The sequence below is a fragment of the Pongo pygmaeus genome, chromosome 6, assembly GCF_028885625.2.
Source record: "Pongo pygmaeus isolate AG05252 chromosome 6, NHGRI_mPonPyg2-v2.0_pri, whole genome shotgun sequence".
Classification (NCBI taxonomy): Eukaryota; Metazoa; Chordata; class Mammalia; order Primates; family Hominidae; genus Pongo; species Pongo pygmaeus.
This window is the reverse complement of record NC_072379.2, coordinates 154470860-154490176: the sequence shown is the minus strand read 5'-3', so window position 1 is coordinate 154490176 and position 19317 is coordinate 154470860. Positions and strand designations below refer to the sequence as shown.

The window sequence follows — 19317 nt, the reverse complement described above, 5'->3', positions numbered from 1 at the left end:
CTTCAGTTCTCATCCCATCGTGATAACCTGTGGGTACAAGTTATAACTCCAGCCATGCCGACTGGCAGCAGGGGAGCTGCCCCTGTGACAGGCCAGGCACGCTCACTCCTCCTGCCTGAAAACTGGGTGCCTGTGGTGGGGAGGGGTAAGGTGGCAGGTTCAATTCAGCTTGTGCTGCACTTAACTTTCTACCATAAGAAAAACACATACTGTTGACCCTTGAACAACACAGGGTTTGAACCTGTGGGCTCACTTATATACATGGAGCTTTTCCAACCAAACATGGTTTATTTGCTGAATGTGAAACCCACGTATAAGGAGGGCTGACTTTTAGTGTACGCAGGTTCCATAGGGCCAAGTGCCAGACTTGAGTATGCAGATTTTCGCATACGTGGGGTATCCTGGAACCAATGCCCTGCGTATATTGAAGGACGATTCAAATACTTCCCAAGAGGTTGTGTCAAAATTCAGTAAAATTTGAAGAACTGCAAAATATTTCTCCATTACAAATTCTAACATCCTACACAGAGAACACCACCCCAACTGTTTTTTAAAAAGCAAACATAAATACAACACTTGGTTTTGAACCTTTAATAAAAGTAAAAAATGAATGCAAAAAGAACACAATGTTGAAAACTTAGTATGAATGTGAATCTCACTAGATGTTCAAATCTGGTATAGTGCAAATTTTGTTCATACTATTTTACATTTTTACAAACTCAAATCACTTTGGTTCATATATTTTCTATAAACTATTGGCAAAAAATCTTCAAATTTACATTTTTTTGGCTACATTATTTCTAACAGATATAGATTTACTTCCGGTTTCGGAGAGAAAGACTTATTGTGTGTGCACGATCAAGTCTGTTTTAAAGATTCACTCACTGCTTTCATCTGATAACTTCTGGTTTTTCATAAAATGCTGACATCTTCATTGGAAATTTTTTTCATGTAACGGTTTTCATTTTCAGAAGATATATAAGGGGGTCATTCTGAAGTTCAGAATGATCCTATTTTTTAAAAAACAAAATTCCTCTAAAACAAATTAGCTTCAGGAACTTAAAATTTACTCCAAGACATTTCCCTCAAAACAAAGCAAAAAACCCCAGCAAAGATCATTACATACACAAAACCAAACACAAAGATCAGCGCTCACAGGCAAGTTCCTCTAAGCTTCCACTCTGCTGACTGGTGGCTTCCATTTAAAAGGAGTCTTTTAATCAAGCCACTTTCACAGAATTTAAAACAAACCAAACACAGGTAAATTGCAAAACATAAAAAGGTAAATTTGTAAGTAAAAATGACTAAACCCACAAAACTGGAGTATTTCGAAGGTTGAGGGTTCAGTGGAGGGTGTAACACGAAAGGAACTTCACACCTGAAAGAAATCATTGCCGAGTTTCCTCCATGCAGCACTGAAATGAATGGAGAACCTTCTCTCGAACATCTCACACGTTAAAAAAAATAAATATTTAAGAGATACAAGGCTCAGATTGGTTTTCATATACATTGCACTTGAAGTTTAAGACCCAATACTTGCAAATTAGGTCTGGTATGGTCTATGCCATTAAATGAATACATTGTGCTCACCAATATCATTGACTATTTAGAAACACCACATGTTTAATGCAGTGACATATGCACTCTCCTTTTTACAAGGCAATCACAGATTGCAAATTCCATAGGGCTGTGGCAAAAAACAGTCATCTCTATTCTGTAGTAACAAAGAAACAAACAATTTTGGCTCACTAAGATTGAAATACATGGCAGACAGGTACTCACTCTTAGATGATTATGGATTTCGAAATAAACTTCACAAACTGAGGTGAAAATTCCAATATATTGCAGTGTGGGAACCAAGACTTTTCATTGCCTTTTGCTCAGTAAGATTGTCTACACAAACTTCCACAGGTGGAATGAAAAGCAGTTGACCCACTGGTGATACACACACGTGACCGTGTAAACACACCACTGCATGATGAACGAGCATGACCGTGAAGCGTGGCCACGCCGCGACCCCACTTAGAGTGTGACCTCTCTATAATCACTGCTGCTTTTCTTGTTTGTTGTTTTTTTTTTTTAAACACAGCCCTATTTTAAAAAATCTTTTGGATAAATATTATTCCTATTACACCATACTTCATGTTTGTTAAGCACCATCAACCTACCTCCTTTGGGCACTGATACAAAACTGAGAGTTGGTAATTGAGTCTTAGTTCAAGGCTTTGAAATACAGCAACTTGTTTTAATCACATGAATGAAATCTAATACTTGGGAAACTGCCACCTGCTTGAACCCGCCCAGCCTGGGCAGAATGCTCCAGGGCACAGACAGGCGCCAGTGCGGACAGTCAAGGGAAGACTTCAGGGTAAGTCGTCATATTCTCCACCTCCCTATTCTAGACTAGGTGAACAGTGTTTTCCAGGAGTCATTTGTAGTCAGCCCGATCTAAATAGATTATTTAAGAAAAAAGATAATCTTTGTCATAATCCACAATCAGATTTTCTTCCAAAATCTTCCTTGCTCTCAGAATCGGTGGTTTTGAAGACTCAATCACTATGGGGCTTTTCAGGAACACCCTATGTGTAGAAAGGAAAAAAAAAAAGGAAAGAAAAAATTAGCACTAAATATACAAATATTTTAATTACCAATTAAGTAGGTCCTAACATGGGAAAGATTAACACTTTCTTTGACTGAAGAAACAAGATTAAGAGGTGGGACATGTGGTGAGAACTAGAGCACAAGGCCGGCTCTCCCAGCTCCCCTGCGCCGTCCGCCTGGCTCTGGCCCCATGAGCCACAGCTGTCACCTGCAAAATTAGGATAATTCTCTGCCTCAGGCGAAATTATGCTGCTAAGGCCCTTATATAAAGCCTGTTATATAAGTGTAAGATATTGGTGAAAGTATAACTAAATTAATATCTATATAAAGGAAACACCCAATTTTATCAAAGCATGGTGATGCTTAGGGTATGACAGGTTCCTGAAAGTTCTAACTGCAATTTAAGGGATTGAACCTTTATCTGAAGGGAGGTTTCTGCCACAAACCTTTATTAGTATCTGATGCCTGTGTTATAACCCACCTTACCAGCAGTTTGTTGAAACAGACATTGGAAATAGGTCATGCTTTGTAATACTGAAGCTCTGTGTGCCCTCAATTCACACAGAGCTTCACAGTTTGGAAATCCTTTCTACATATTCTTCCTCATCTGACCCTCACAGAGCTTCTGAGAGGTAGACACTACAGTTACTACTATGACCAGGCACCTCAGGGTAAATTCTCAATAGAGAACAGTATTTCACTGATGAAGAAGCAAACCCAGAGAGATTAAATGACCTTCCTGAGGCCACGGAGCTTCTGCTTAAGGGCAAAAGAGAAACCTCCATACAGATTTTTTTTCCCTCATAATCGTGACTTCCCATGTTACTTAACTGCCCTCCATTCACTTTAAGAGGAAGGAGCTGAGCGCCTCACCTTCAGCAATGAAGGAGATTACTCATCCAGAAAACCGCAAGATCCTCTCATCTAAACAGACAGGTAAGAAACTCACGAGTCTGGGTTGAGTCACCCAGGTATGCCAGTTACTACCCTGGGGACACGCACAATAAGATCTTCTACGAAACATACATGCTTTTAGGAATTGATAATGTGAAAGCATTGCCAATTGTTAAATATGAACACTGGGAGGGTTCTATACAAACTGCAGTGAGAAAACAAAAGAGCAAACTCTTGGCAGCAACCTGGAAAGAAAACTGGTCATCACATTTGACTACCTGTTCACGAATGTGCTGATAAATAAATGGCAAGTGGACTTTTACAATCCCTGGTCGACAGAGGCCACAGTGAGGCCTGGCATTAGCGTAAGAACACAAAGACGCCAGAGACGAATGACAACCAGCCTGGGCGGACCTGACACGTGGCACAGGGACTTCCAGCAGTGTTGCCTAATGGTGGCACATTGTAAATGGCAATATGGATCCTCCTCTCAACCCAGACACCAACAAAGGCTGCTGTAAACCTACTTCCAGGGTGAAGGCAGGTGCGAGCTATGTGTTGAAAGGGCAGTGTGGTATGCTAATGAGAAGCATGGTGCCACGTCCACCTCCGCCACCCACTTGGCCAAGTTGTTTAATCTTCCTAAGCTGCAATTTCCCCTTTTAAAAATGGGCTAATAATAGTTTCTACTTCAAAGAGTTGTGTTATGAGGACTAAACTGGCTAACAATGGAAACGTTTAGCACAATGCCTCCTGTGCAGCAGTAAGAGCCCGATAAATGTAAACCCTCAATAACAATAATAGTATTATTATCATTAGCAGCTGAATTGGGTCAATCAAAAACAGGAATGGCAAATTAAATCCCAAGCTGACACTGAGGTGGGCGGAACTCTGCCTCCAGGTGGCCCAGTGGGGCCAGGCAGTGGAAGCAGGACAGGCTTGATTGCTGTTGGCAGTTTGCAGCTTACTCTTGAGAAAGGACTTGAAGCTACAAACAGCAACAACTACAAGTTCTATAAATGATGGTTACAGACTCATTTTCTTTTAAACATACAGGCTGGGCCGGGCGCAGTGGCTCATGACTGTAATCCCAGCACTTTGGGAGGCTGAGGCAGGTGGATCACCTGAGGTCAGGAGTTCGAGACCAGCCTGGCCAACATGGCGAAACCCCGTCTCTACTAAAAATACAAAAATTAGCCAGGTGCAGTGGTGGGCGCCTGTGATCCCAGCTACGTGGGGAGGCTGAGGCAGGATAATCATTTGAACCTGGGAGACGGAGGTTGCAGTGAGCCAAGATTGTGCCACTGCACTTTAGTCTGGGTGACAAAGCAAGACTCCATCTCAAAAAAAAAAAAAGATAAAAACAAACAAACAAAAAGCAAACAAAAAAACCATAACAGACTGATAACAAATGTTTCTGCTGTATTTTCGGACACAAAGGACAATGGCATGTGGGGGTGAAAATACCACATAGAAAAAGCTAGGAGACCATATAACTTGAAGCAAAGCCAACTTGTAACTTTTGAGCATGGTTATTCTTGCAAGTAACTATGTTTCTTCTTAAGGGAGGGAAGCGTCAGTTAGAACAAAGGCATCTGAAGAGAACTGAGACAGCTAAGAAGGAGAGGGTGTCAAGTGCACTGGGCAAAACCATCAGCACCAAACACAGACCTCGAATTACCCTGGATCTGGGCGGGTCTGGTACCGGTGCTGAACTGAGCCTTGGAATCTCTTCACCTTCAGACTGTCATCAACTTCACTCTCGTCACCTCCCTTCACAAAGCCTTACTTGGTGTAGGTTTCAACCTTAAACCAATAGCTCTTAGATACTATCACTGGAACATCCAGCCACTTCCATTTTGTGAGTCAACAGTATGACAAGAGTGGAATGTGGGGAAGGCTGCCCTGGGAGAAAACACGCACCACGAATGCGACCTGGGGTACAGCCTGAGGAACGGATGCAGCAGGAGGCAGGGGACTGCACTGTGAAGCCCCTGGGCCATTTCCGGAGTTTGATGGATGGAAATGAGTTTGCAAATTTTGAAGAGAAAAAAGAGTAACAGTTGAGATCCAGAGGTAAGGATTTAAGTATTTATGAATAAAAATGGTGGTAGGCGGGGTTAGGCTTAGAACCTCAGAGGTCAGTTTCATGTCATAGCCCAGTAGGGAAGGGGATTAAGGCGGTGGTCTCTCTCCTCCAGTTTTTTTTTTTTGAGATGGAGTCTTGCTCTGTCACCCAGGCTGGAGTGCAGTGGCACAATCTCGGCTCACTGCAAGCTCCGCCTCCCAGGTTCACGCCATTCTCCTGCCTCAGCCTCCCAAGTAGCTGGGACTACAGGCGCCCACCACCACGCCCGGCTAATTTTTTTTTTTGTATTTTTAGTACAGACGGGGTTTCACCGTGTTAGCCAGGATGGTCTCGATCTCCTGACCTCGTGATCCGCCCGCCTCGGCCTCCCAAAGTGCTGGGATTACAGGCGTGAGCCACCGTGCCCGGCCTCTCTCCTCCAGTTTTAAGATATGAGAACATCCAAACATTTTCCCCCAAGCTTAAAGAATAAAAAGGATGAAGAGAAAGCTGAAGTAAGGAGAATTATAATTACACCAACTGTCCTATTTTGAGTTACCTTTAACATTTTTTTCTGTAAGCAAAGGAGCACAGCAGGGATTACTTAATGAAACTATCTTCAAAACTGAAAATGTTTCTTCCAACCATTTCTAGATGTTTAGAGTTTATGAATGTTGTGAAATTTCTACCTCCACCAAAACAATGCTTATTTCTTAAAACCGATTTAAAAAGCCTTGACATATAACAGCATCAACCTATCATACAGAAATAACCAACTCTTTAAATGTTATTCAAGTTGTAGTTATAATGTGTAATTAGTCAATCTGGTTGAGGACAATTTTATTCTAAAAACCTTCTTAGGAATTCTCTCCCAAAGAGTACTGAAACAAAAATCTCAAAGCAAGAAAGCAATGATGGAGTTGCCAGCTCTCCTTTGAAGACTGTTAACGGGGATGATGGCGAGTGCATGAAAACAACATACTATTTTCATGTGGGACCATCCGACCAGATTTTTAATATTAACAAAAGCAAGGCCAGGCTCACGCCTATAATCCCAGTGCTTTGGGAGGCCAAGGTGGGAGGATCGCTTGAGCCCATGAGTTCGAGCCCGGCCTGGACAACGCAGGGAGATAACATCTCCACAAAAAATAAAAAAGTTAGCTGAGCATGGTGGCATGTGCCTGTAATCCCAGCTACTCGGAGGCTGAAGTGGGAGGACTGCTTGAGCCCGGGAGCTCAAGGTTACAGTGAGCTATGATGGCACCACTGCACTCCAGAGCTCTTCCAGAGCTCTGTCTCAAAAAAAAAAAAGCAAGCAAGCAAGCAGAGTCCTTTCTTCTCCATCATGAGAAATTTGGCAGCAGAGGCTCAGTAACCAGTGGAACACTGCAAATTCTACTTGTAATTACTTCTGTTTTTGTGAAACAGCCAAGTGGCCTTCAAATTCAACTCCTCACGGAAGGGTATCAGCTGGCAAAAATAAATGTACTGTTTTAAAAATAGCATGAGGTACCAAGATAAGTTTTCCCAGAGCTTATCTCCGAAAGCAACAGCTATAGGTTTTTTTTTTTTTAATTTACTTTATTTCAGCCTGCCAAAGTCAACTCAAAATAACATTTAAAAGTCCACCTCTATTTTTTTAAATTGAAGTGCTAAGATGTCAATTTTTAACTAATGAGAACTGCTAAAACCATCCTGGAGTTCATCTACCTTTCCATCTCCCTCAGGGGGGCTGTGAGAGAAGCTCTGCGGGGTAGCGCTGCTTTCGCCTGCAGTAAGAACAGATGCAATGTTCAGGCAGGACAGTCCGTCTACATAGTGACCCGGCCACGTGCAGCGGTGCTCTCATCACCACTTCTCCATGCCCAGGGCCACCTGCCCCACAGAAAGGTGCTGCCTGCCTGAACCAGACTGTCCCCTTGCCTGCCCACACCAGGCCCTGCCCTGGCCCGAGACAGATTCTGCAGCCTCAGGCTCGATTTGCTTGACTGTAGACTAAGAGGCCAGCATCATCTGCATCCAATCTGATTTTGTGAAAAGAAACACTGGTGGACTGATGCTCAGGGAGCAAAGTATCACTGCATGAGGTCATCCAGATCTGCTTCCGATGGTGAAGGAGGAGGGGACACTCACACACCAGTCACTTTCTCTACTGCTTACTATAGAAATTTCAAGAATTCAGAACACTGACCACATCTGCAATTCAAAGGGGCAGTGCGAGGGCTCTAGTTCCTTTTCTAGATCAAATATTAAGAATTTATGCATCTATGAATCTTTATAATTTAGCAAAGAATTACCTGGGTATCATTACCTATTTTTTTAAATATAAGCTTTTCTCAGTAGTTGTCACTCAAGTCTGAACCAGAATATATAAACACAAATTTGAATGTATCATGTAAAGTCACTCTATCAAGGTAAAGAGACGCAAGTTTTAGAAGATAATATGATCATTTCACTTACCATAGCTAACTGTCGTCCTATGTTCCCCACTGTGACACCTCCTGAGAAAAATATACAAGGGAGCCAAGAACGAATATAGAGGAAATCTGGGGATGTATACCTGGAGCGAGAAAAGAAACTGTGCCTTAGCAGTCGATTTCACCTGGCCCATTCTACATCACAGATGCTCTGTAGTGGGATATGCAGAACGCATATCAACCATCCAATGTTACAAATGTTCATATTTGTTTGGTTGTAACTGCTACTACTTGGTTTTCCTTTGCATTACATTAAGTTATGGATAGCAGCATTTTTGAGAATTTCATGCCTGAATCTGTATCATTCTATATAAAAACCAAATAAAATATGAAAATATTTAAGCTTAGTGGATGTTTTAATGAAAGTTAAGTAAGCTTTCCAAAGCCAATATTTGAAAACACACTTACTGATAGACACCATTATACACGAGAAACTGCGTGATCAGCGTAGCTAGAAAAGCTATGGTGATCCCCAGCCCAAGGCCACTTCTGGAACGATCAAATGTCCACCAAAGGCCCAAAGATAGGGCTGCTAAAGTCAGGGACAGCTGGACATTATTGGCAAAATCCAATTTCTGGTGATGTAAAAGTTAAGGAAAAGTTCGCTGATTCTTATTAAGATAAAAAGCATAAAGAAAACCACAAGGGTTAAAAACATGGGTATTTTATTATTGTACCACAAATAATTCACTGTCCATAAAAACTGTGTAATGAGCTAAAGAAAGGATTTGTTGGATACAGGTTACAGTAATCATTAAGATCACCTGAAATCTCCCTGCCATCACGGAGTCAAAAACTTAACCATAAGAATAAACTTGCTGAAAGCTACATATAAAATGCTGCTAGCATTTTGACCATAAAACAATATATTTTACTATGAAGTCATCAATAGCCCCATTCTTCTTTCTCTTTTTAGTAATTTGAAATGGGTAGGTAACACCATCATGTCTGTATTATCACATGGAGTCATTTGAGTATATAACAAAACAAAACGCTTCAATATATAACCTAAGAAGATACTCTGGACATAGCACAGAAAATTAAGGATACAGCACTGGCGTGGTTAATGCCAACAAAAACTGCTATGCAGCGCATGACACTGGCCCATTCTCTCTTAAATTTGTGGGGTTCTCCGAGATGACTGTCGATACAGGGGTACAGTAGGCCAACAACAGCTGTTTTAGAAAAGATGACAATGTTAGAATACAGCAGATTCAAGTTCCAGAATTTCAACGTGGTCATTAGTAACATAGTACATTACTCAAACCAGTCCTTTTCCTAGAAAAAATTATCAGCTACAACTTCAGAGTGATTTTATATTCTTGTTCTCTTTGAGTACCACTCCCACAAAATTGTACTGTTTAGAAAAGTTTTTTAAAAATCACTATTATTTAGTGTAGTTGAACATGTCTCAGTAAACACTGAAAGGAATCAAGCAGGGATTATTCATATTAATATGAGCAATATGTAACCTTATATTTAATATCCACGTTTGCCTAAAGCACACAGAACTTAAACGACTATGTAGTTCACCTTGCCTTTTCATCCAGTGTGATTTCTATCTTACAATAAAAAGGTTAGCATCTGTCCACACCCTGTCACATCACAGCTCTGACACTCCTGCCACCACCCAGTACTGGATTGGGTATGTGATGAGATACATATCTGCTGATGTGACTTTCAGTCTGGGTCACATGCTCCTAGAGTGGCCCTGGAGTTGATTTTCGGGGGTTCTAGCATGTACTGTACGAGACACTGAGCACCTACTGTGCACACATGCCTGTGGGCAAGTACGGGGCGAGACAGCCCCACACAGTCTTCGCTTATTCTCCATCTGGTTCCCGCATGGTCAAGCCTCAAGCTGTGGAAAGAACACCAGACCAGGAAGAGAAAACTCGCCTCAAATCCCAGCTTGCCCTCTGATGGGACGTGGCCCTGCATGTTTGTTTTCTCATGTGTAAAATTATATGGATTATGTAACCAGGACACAGAGAAAGAAGAGATCACTGTGGTCTGGAATAGTTATTCTTTATAGACATGAACTTGGAATTTGGACAGGTAGGAAGGAATGGCATTCCAAAAGAGAAATAAAATGGCAAAAATGAAGGCAGGAATGAATGTCTGTAGCGGGGAGTGGGGTGCCAGCCTGTGGGGTTGGAGGCCCGGACACAAGGGTCACTGTGTCCCAGGGCTCTTGAGAACCCTGCAATTGTTTCACCTCAGTCTAGTATGAAAGAAATATACATTTTAGGTTAAACTGAGAAACAAGAAACACAGTTTGCATCAAACATTCAGATAAAAAATGTTCAGTTTTCAATTTATTATACTTAATCAGGTTCTAATTTTGGAGTTCTGAAAAACGGACCCCCCCAAATTAACTTTACTTCGCTATAGCTTAATCTTACCTTTTAAGGTTAAAAACTAAATAGGTAAAAAGCATACTATGAAAAATTTTACTTACGCTCTTGGCTGATGGTTTTTAAAAAAAGTAGAATATAAGAGTATGAGAAATTGTCCAGATATTCCTAGAAACCCTTGAGGCTCCAATTACAAATACTGAAGGCTAAACTATTTCATTTCTAAGATCAAGTTTTTGGTTAAAGGAAAGAAACTATTCTGCGAAATGTACATGAAACATGGAATTTTAAATCTAGATACATTTCTCAAAAAATTTTCAATTAGTACAGCCACATAGTTAAAGTGTTTCGAAAAACGAAAGAGGATCCCGTCCCTCCGAGAACACACATGAAAACATTCTACCCACTGCTTAATCATTCCAGACACATATCCTCGTTCTTGAACACACAGCCCTCTGTTAATCTGCTACAAAACTCTTTGCTGCTTGCTGTTTTCAGTGAGTCAACTGAGGCAATGTGTTTCCACAGTTCAGGAGACACACCTACTGAGGCAGCATGAGCAGTTAGCAACGATGGCTTGGCCCCTTTCTACCTGCGCACGCTTGGATGTGACTTCACCTGTGATTCAGTTTCCACATCTACAAATGAAGCTACACATGGTATTGCTGTAAAGAATGAACACAGCAAAGCATCTGAAGCCTATGGTCAGCAGTCAGCTGACAAACGTCAGCCACAAAGCAAACAGGATGCTCCCTGCACTGCACTGGAGTCACTTCCATACTGGTTTGTTTTCCCCACCAGACTCTAAGCTGCTTAAGGACAGGGGCTTGTGGTGCTCACTTTCGGATTAACATTTCAACAGCTTATAGAGTTGAGGTTGCAGAAAGCACCCGACAAGCTCGTTAAATAAACAAATGCTGTGTGACTACAGGAGCAGTAAGTGATCTGCTGGGCCAAGATCAACTCAACATTTCTATAAAAGCGGTTCAATGATAGCCAAGAAAGTCTACTACACACACCCAACAGTCCCCGTGTCCACAGCTCAGACTGACCCAGTGTTACATTGTACAGCATCTATGCTACTGCTTGGGTGTACGAAAATCTAAACGCCGTAAGGGGGTTACTCTTTTCCTTAAGAAGGTAATCTACAAAGCTCTAACAGTTCAGGGGGTAGAGGTTTGGCTTCAGACCACAGTTTACTCAGCGACCCGGCAGAAGGACGTGCTGAGAAGTTGCTCCCCTGGCAACCGCCTCCTGAACACATGTGACGGGTTTGTTTTCAGTTATCCAGCAGGGTAGCATGTTTGCTGCCGCGACCAATGGCCTTTCAGTCCCGCTGCTCACCAGTTCCCCAGGCGGCCAATCCGGGGAGACTGGCGCGGGATGACAGCTGGGGCTGTACCCGGACGCCAGGAGGGAAGGGCCCTCAGTCAGCTTGGCACAGCACCTGCTTGAACAGCCAATTATCTCCCTGCCTCATCTCCATCATTGTGCCTCCTCAAACTTCAGAGACCTGCGGCCCGAACCCGCCCTCGGGGGTGCCAGGTCCTCTCTACCCCTCCTTCATTTCTCTAAATCCCAAGACTGGAGATGCACACTTTCAATCTGTGGATAGTTCCAGTTTCAAATGCATGCTTCTTATAGGCTGAAAAGTACTTTCAACCGAAAAGACATCCTTTTTACTTCCAAAGAAACAGGAGGGGTACTCACCAGCTGCTGTCCCGCAGCAGGGAGGGACCCACCAGGCGGAGGAAAAGATGGTGGCGATCACCTCCTCGGGGAAGAGAGTGACATTCCTCTGGATCTGCAGCAGGTTGAGCACCAGGGCTAGGACCACCCCAACCGAGAAGAGCACGAGGCTCCTCTGCACCAGGCGATGATGCCAGGTGTTGGGGTACGGGCCGCCGGGCTCGGGGCCGCTCATCGCAGCACTGTGGCCCCTGGACGCGGGGTCAGCGTCCGGGGCACCGTGGGCCGCCAGCAGGGAGGGCCCGGACACGGAAGCGTTGATCATCTCCCCAACCTTGGCCGCCAGCCCCGCGGCGCTGGCTCGCGGGTGGCCTCGGCGCCTCGCGCTGTGCGCACAGGAGCAGCTCCAGAAGTGGTCGTGCAATCTGGGCATCGGTCACCCGCGTCCAAGAGGCGCTTCCTGGAAAAAGGGGGTCATCAAGTTCACTCAGAAGAGACAAAGAGCGAGGAAGGCCCCGCGGGACGCGAACCCCGGCACCCGGGACAGGCGGCAGCGCCGCCCCCCAAGGTTAGACCCCCGTGCGCCCACCCGGGGCCAGCGGCGGACGGGACCCGAGCTCACAGCGAGCAGCACCCCCGGCCCCAGCGGGGCCCGCGTCCCAAAGACCCAACGGGGCCCGCGCCCACCTACCTCCGGGGAGGACCGGCTGCGGCGCGACCAAAGCCCGCCCGCGACCCCCATCCCAGCCCGCCGCCTACCTGACCAAGAGGCGCCCGCCCGCGGGCTCTCCGAACGGAGGCGGGGCGGCGGAAAGGAGGAGTCACGGCCCGGTACGGCCCCAAGTTCAGCCGCAGCGCCTGGCGGGCGCGCGGGTTTATATGGCGGGCCGAGCGGCCCGCGTCACGTGACCCTGCCCGGCCTACCCGCCGCCCGCGCGCACCGCCCAGGGGCGTGGCCTGAGCTTGCCCCGCCCCGCCCGCGAGCCCGTCCGCACGCGGTCTGGTGAGGCGGCCGCAACCAATGGGAGGCCGACGGCCCATATGACGTGCGCACACGCCACCGCCGGCCCGCGCGCGCTCGGGCGGGAGCCTCGGCACGGACTGTGGGGCGTGTGGCGGCTGCGGGGCACGCGGGCCCGAGCGGGACGGGCCGGCTGCGAGGGGGCGGCCGCGGAGCTGGGGCCCGGGAGGGGACGGTCCTGCCGGGAGGAGGCGGAGGGAGGACAGGGTCGGGTTGCGGGCCCGGCACCGCCCCTCTCGGCTCCTGGCTCCCCTCGCCTGGTGTCCCGCGCCTGGCCGGGAGGCGGCGGGTCTCGATCGCGCGGGCCTCCCTGGAGGGGCGCAGGCTTTGGCGGTGGGGCTGGACCCTGCTCAGCGCAGTGGCGGGCTTGCATCCTTGGGTGATTTTTTCGGGCCCCTTGTGGCCTTTGCTCACGCCTGGAGAGCAAACCACCCGCACCACCCAGGAGCAGATAAAATCGAGACCACGGTCTCCAAAGGAGCGCGCCTCTATCCTGTTTGCCCCTCGGGTCGCCGTCTAAGGGCGGGCCCGTGTCCGCTCAGAGCCTACATCCGAGTCGTATAAAGCGCTGACAGCAGAGAAAGCTGCGGCTTTGCTCCGTGCAGATGAACAGGGGCTGAGGGAGGACGCTGTGCTCTCGGTAGCCGCGTTCGGCCCGTGGACCCTGCAGGCTTAGAAACGTGAGTCACGCCTGCAGCGTGGCGAGGAAACGCCGTTGATGTGGCATCCTCAGCCTGGGGTTGTGGCTCTAAGCCAGAAGGTTAAAAAAAGAAGTCTTCCTGAGCTGGGACTGCCCTGAGTCGCTCTAGGGGCGAAATTCTGAGCATCCGATTGCATTTCCTGAGGATGACAGGCGTGGTGGGTGTGGACGGCCTGCAGGGGTCCGTCCTCAGCGGTCCCTCTGCAGGGCAGAGTCTCGCTCTCACCCTCCCAGCTGACTCCTCTCAAGCCTGTTAACCACTGTACACGTTCCCAAGGACTCCAAGCAGGTTGGACTTCAGGGAACATTGCAGTTTGGGTCTTGGCCATTGTTTACACTCCACCTTGCATAAGTGCTTGAGGATCACACAACCAGATACGTAGATCATCCGTAGATCATCGCAGTCACATCGAAGATTTGTTTATAATAGGAAAAAAAAAAAAAAGCTGCCCGCTGTCATGCGCTGGGAAACTGGTGAGCTTCTGAAGGATGACCCATCTGTAAATGGGGTGCTCCCTAATGGACAGGGCACCCTTCAGAAGCCTGTGCTGTGTCTCCTCGACCCCACTGTGAGCTCCCCGTCCCGCACACTAATCTAAATCAAGCTGCTAACCTCATGGAGAGGCATCCACACGGCAGCCCTGGCCCTGAGATGCAGGGCAGTCACCCATTCAATTAGGAAACACCAGCAAGTGCCAGAAGCTTCTCATTAGCAGGTCAGCTTTCAATAACTGGTTTATCCAGGTGTGTGAGACCCGATAAGCAGAAGGGAAAGCTCTTAGCGACCTATCCAGCTGCTCTACACTGGGCTCCTGACATCCCAGAAATCAGTACATCTGTCTTCTGGGGTCCAAGAGGTATTTCAATTTCTCTGGCTTTGTTTCCTGTCATTTCTACCCGGCCCTGCAGACTACCCCAGTATTTCCATCGTAATACTCCTGTGGGCAGGTGCATACCTCATGACAATATTTAATATTAATAGATTTCTGTGTTGTCTCCAGAATGGAAAGGGGCTATCTATTCCTTGAGCTAGTTGGCTTGCTAAAGACTATTGACTTCATCTTCTTTTCCTATCTACCTAATAAACCAGTGTTAATACAACCCAGCCTCTCTGACTCTGTCCCTGCTCTCATCTGTACTGGGACATTATGAACCATGGAAGATCCTGGAGTCATAGAGGCACCCTGTGGCTCTGTGGCTGTTGCACCTGCACCGACCAAGATGTCCTGTGGGAATGTGGGAGGGTTGCCCGTGGGGTTCCTGCTGAGGGCCGTCAGTGTGGCCTCTGAGTTGTAGGTAGAGATTGTCACTGCGTTCCCAATGTGTGTTTGCCCAGGTGCCTGTGGAGTCTGGCCCCATGAAGGATTGCAGCCCGGGGTAAAGACAGTGGGAGAGTTTGAGTTTACCCCCTTGAATACCCGCCTTGAAGACCGAGCCTCCATATCAGTAACCACATTCCAAGATTTTCAGGGGTTGAAATCTGCTTATCCTCAAGCAAAGCTGTTGTTGATTTTATTTCCCTGCTATTCGTGGGCTGTGTGTTGAAGATAATGGGGTTCATTCTCTTCAGCCCCTGTCAGCCACTCTGAGTTAAGCATTTAGGGAAATCTGCTCACGATGGCACCGTTTAGTTCTTAATTGCCCCACAATACAGTAATCATCACAGATGTGGCCTGACTCTAGGGGAGTTGACTATTGTTGAGTTAAACACCTCCCCGTGCCTTCTCAGATCACTAAGTAATCCTCCGAGTGGTGGCCTCTGTACTGAACAGCCTGGCGGAAGGGAGCACAGGACGGCTGTAGCTCTTTCGGATACGGAAGAATCATGCGCTCATAAAGGCCTAAAGACTGGGAGGTGTCACGTAGTGAGCAATCTTGCCTTTAGTCTGTTCTTGCTGTTCTTTTTATTATAACATTAATAACCATTTGTAAGAAATATTCTTAAGGTAAAGTAGATTACCACATATATATTTTTTCGTACAAAAGCGTCACATGCTCATTGTAAACCATTATGGAAAAATATATTTTAAAGAAATCATCTATAATCCTATGAACTAGAGAGAACCACTGTTAACATTTTGGGGTATGTATTTCCAAATATTTTTTCTATCCATAAATGTGTTTAAAAAAACACAAATAGGATCGACTTCACGTTAGTGGAACCAGTTATTAAGTGATCATGAACATCTTTCAAAGGCAATCAATACAGACTATGCCATTTTTTAACAGCTTTAGTGAGGGCGAATTCATGTATTGTGCGATTCACCCATTTAAACTGTGAATTCAGTGGTTTTTTGTGTATTCACAGAGTTGTACAACTATCATCACAGTCTATTTTAGAACATTTTCATCACCCCAGAAAAGACCTTCATATGCTTTAGTTATTGACTCCTTACCCCCTGACTTCCACCCCCAGCCCACGGCAACCACTGATCTACTTCCTGTCTCTATAGGTTTCCTGTTCTGGACGTTCGTATGAATGAAATCGTATAGTATGTGATGTTTTGTGACTGGCTTTGTTGACATAATGTTTTCAGGGTTCATCCATGTCATAGCATATGTCAACACTTCATCCCTTTTTATGGCTGAATAATGTTCCATTGTATGGATAGGCCACATTTTGATTATCCATTCACCAGCTGATGGACGTTTGGGTTGTTCTTACTTTTCGGCTATTATGAATGATGTTGCTATAAATGTGCACAAGCTCATCCATGTGGATGTAGCTCTTCATTTCTCTTGGGTGGAGTTACTAGGAGTGCACTTGCTGGGTCACATGGTAACTCTATGTTTCATCATTTGAGGAACTGCCGGACTTTTTCCAAAGCAGCTGCATGATTTTAAACCTCCATCAGCAGGGTATGAGGGTTCTGATCTCTCCACATCCTTGCCAACACTTGCTATTCCTTGAGTTTTTGATTCTAGCCATCTCAGTGGATGTGAAGTGGTATGTCATCGTTTTCAAAAGCAGAATAGTGTTTGTCTATGAAGGGAGGTGCCTTAGCTTACTTGCCATGAAAGTACAATCCCCCAAGAGTGAGGGAAAGAGGTGAGTAAAGCAGTGAAGGAGAAGCTATGGTGAGGGTCACCTCACTGAGCTGGCCATAGCTGTTGCGTGACATTTCGTTGCTAGTCACACAGGGTACCTTCCATACAAGCTGTGGAGACCCATCATGCCTTGCAAGAACAGTCCTTTGGGGGAAAAGAAAGAAAAGAAATGCATCTGGTAGCTCTCTATCTTCTGTCTCTTACTGGCCCCAGTTTACCCCTCCTTCATTAACTTTCAGTTTTCCTGATTCTAGTACAGTCATACACTGCACAATGACATTTCCATCAATGATAGGCTGCATATACGATGGTGGGCCCATGTAATGCCATATGTTTACTGTACCTCTTCTACGTTTAGATATGTTTAGATGCACACAGCCTTGCCATTGTGTTCCACTTGCCCACAGTATGCAGCACAGTCACATGCTGCACAGGTGTACTAGGAATGCCCTCCAGCCTAGGTGTGTAGTGGGCTCTACTGTCTCAATTTATGTAAATGCACTCGATGGTGTCTGCATGACAAAATCTCCTAACAATGCATTTCTCAGAATATATGCTCGTTGTTACGTGACACATGACTATACTCAGCCCCTCACTGCGGCTGATGGGACAGCCAGATTCCACAGCCAACAGTGGGCTCATCGTCAGAGCCCCAAGTGGTAAGAAGAGCCCAGAGCTGCTTCTGCAAGTCAAGTTGGTCAGACTGTCCATGCCTATATTGATCACTGGAAAGGGGAGTAGAGAGTTATGATTGGCAGAGAGACGACCCTCCAATGTGAAGAGCTGTTGGTGAATCCATCACAGAGACCGCTGCAGATAGTGACTCTGCACTGGAGTGGAGGATGGGCCAAGGCAGACTGTGTAGGCTGAGAAGTCAGTGTGCCTCGCACAGCCCTGAGTCTGGAGCCGTGGAAAGGGGCTGCCAGGGGCACTGGCAGAAGGTCCAGTAAGATAGGAAGAAAGTGTGCGACCAAGAAATCCAGGGAGGGATGTTCTGGAAAGGAGAAAGTGGCAGCCATGCCATGCAAGACAGAGACCAATCATGTCTGGGGGGGTCCTGTGATGTGGTCAGCAGGAAGCTTGGTGAGAGTGGCCTGAGTCACGGGGGAAGCTGGGCTTCCATGAGCTAAGGAGACAAGGAAAATGAGGCTGCCGGTGGAGATCCCTCTGGAAGGGGTCTGGCTGTGAGAAGGAGGGGAGAGATGATGGAAGCTGGAGGGGAGAGATGATGGAAGCTGGAGGAGAGAGTGATGGGGAAGGAGTTTAGTTTGTCTGTCTGTTTGTTTATCTATTTATTTATTTTGAGACAGAGTCTTGCTCTGTCACCCAGGCTGGAGTGCAGTGGCTCGATCTCAGCTCACACAACCTCCACCTCCCGGGTTCAAGGGATTCTCCCTTCTTAGCCTCCCACTCAGGATTACAGGCACCTGCCACCACACCTGGTTAAGTTTTGTATTTTTGTAGAGACAGGGTTTCACCATGTTGGCCAGGCTGGTCTTGAACTCCTGACCTCAGGTGATCTGCCTGCCCAAAGTTTTGGGATTACAGGCATGAGCCACGGTGCCCAGCATGTTTTGTTTTAAAAAATGAGAGATGTGAACAAATATAAACGCTGATGGACCCAGTAGAAAGATTGAAGAAGAAGGGCAGGGCGTGGTGTCTCACGCCTGTAATCCCAGCACTTTGGGAAGCTGAGGCAGGTGGATCACGAGGTCAGGAGTTCGAGACCAGCCTGACCAACATGGTGAAACCCCGTCTCTACTAAAAATACAAAAATTAGCCAGGCGTGGTGGCACATGCCTGTAATCCCAGCTACTTGGGAGGCTGAGGCAGGAGAATCGCTTGAACCCAGGAGGTGGAGGTGGCAGTGAGCCGAGATCGCTCCATTGCCCTCCAACGTGGGCGACAAGAGTGAGACTCTGTCTCAAAAAAAATAATAATAATAAAAAGAAAGACTGAAGAAGAGGGAGTGAGAGCAGGCAGTGGAGAGTGAGGTGCCTGAGGAATAGATTAGAGGAGGAGATTGGTGTCTAGGACCAGAGCCTGAGTGGGGATTCCCAGGCAGGCACACCCTCTACTGAGGAAGTAGGTGGGAGAGATGGGTGGGTGTGGTGGGGGGTCACCTTCCCCTCAGGAAGTTTCTGTCATTTCTGAAGAAGGAGGAGAGCTCCTGAGTTAAGAGGGAGACAGGAGCGATTGGAAACTGGGAGTGTACACCCTTTGGTGTGGAGTGCCTGGTGGAGGTTGTGATGGCGACTTCACAGGGCCCGATCTGCAGGGTGGCGTGGGAGTTCTTCTCTACGGCTCTCCAGGCTGGGTAGCAATGGCAGAGCACTCGAGGGGCCTCTAGAATTGGTTTTTTCCTGGTGGTGCCAAGGAGGGACAATGGAGCTGTCGAGTGCAGGTTAGTGGCAGGCGGCTGGTGGCGTCGTGGAACCTGGGTCAGGTGCAATGGAGGTGAA

The 19317-nt window shown here is 46.6% G+C and overlaps 1 protein-coding gene across 3 annotated transcripts; it reads right to left on the bottom strand.

The window, feature by feature from the left end:
- Nucleotides 1–576: 576 nt before the first annotated feature.
- Nucleotides 577–13043, bottom strand: INSIG1 (insulin induced gene 1). Of its 3 annotated transcripts, none has more exons than XM_054495335.2 (6): nucleotides 12846–13043; nucleotides 12108–12546; nucleotides 9091–9215; nucleotides 8449–8615; nucleotides 8024–8123; nucleotides 577–2579 (listed from the first exon to the last, which is right to left on the bottom strand). In XM_054495335.2, exons 2-6 carry the CDS (start codon nucleotides 12517–12519, stop codon nucleotides 2550–2552), a joined length of 834 nt encoding a protein of 277 aa, XP_054351310.1. In that variant the 5' UTR covers nucleotides 12520–12546; nucleotides 12846–13043; the 3' UTR covers nucleotides 577–2549. The 3 variants fall into 3 exon arrangements, with proteins under 3 accessions (XP_054351310.1, XP_063524099.1, XP_063524098.1); XM_063668029.1 differs by having other exon boundaries at nucleotides 12778–12934; XM_063668028.1 differs by lacking the exon at nucleotides 577–2579 and having other exon boundaries at nucleotides 7124–8123; nucleotides 12846–12997.
- Nucleotides 13044–19317: the final 6274 nt, after the last annotated feature.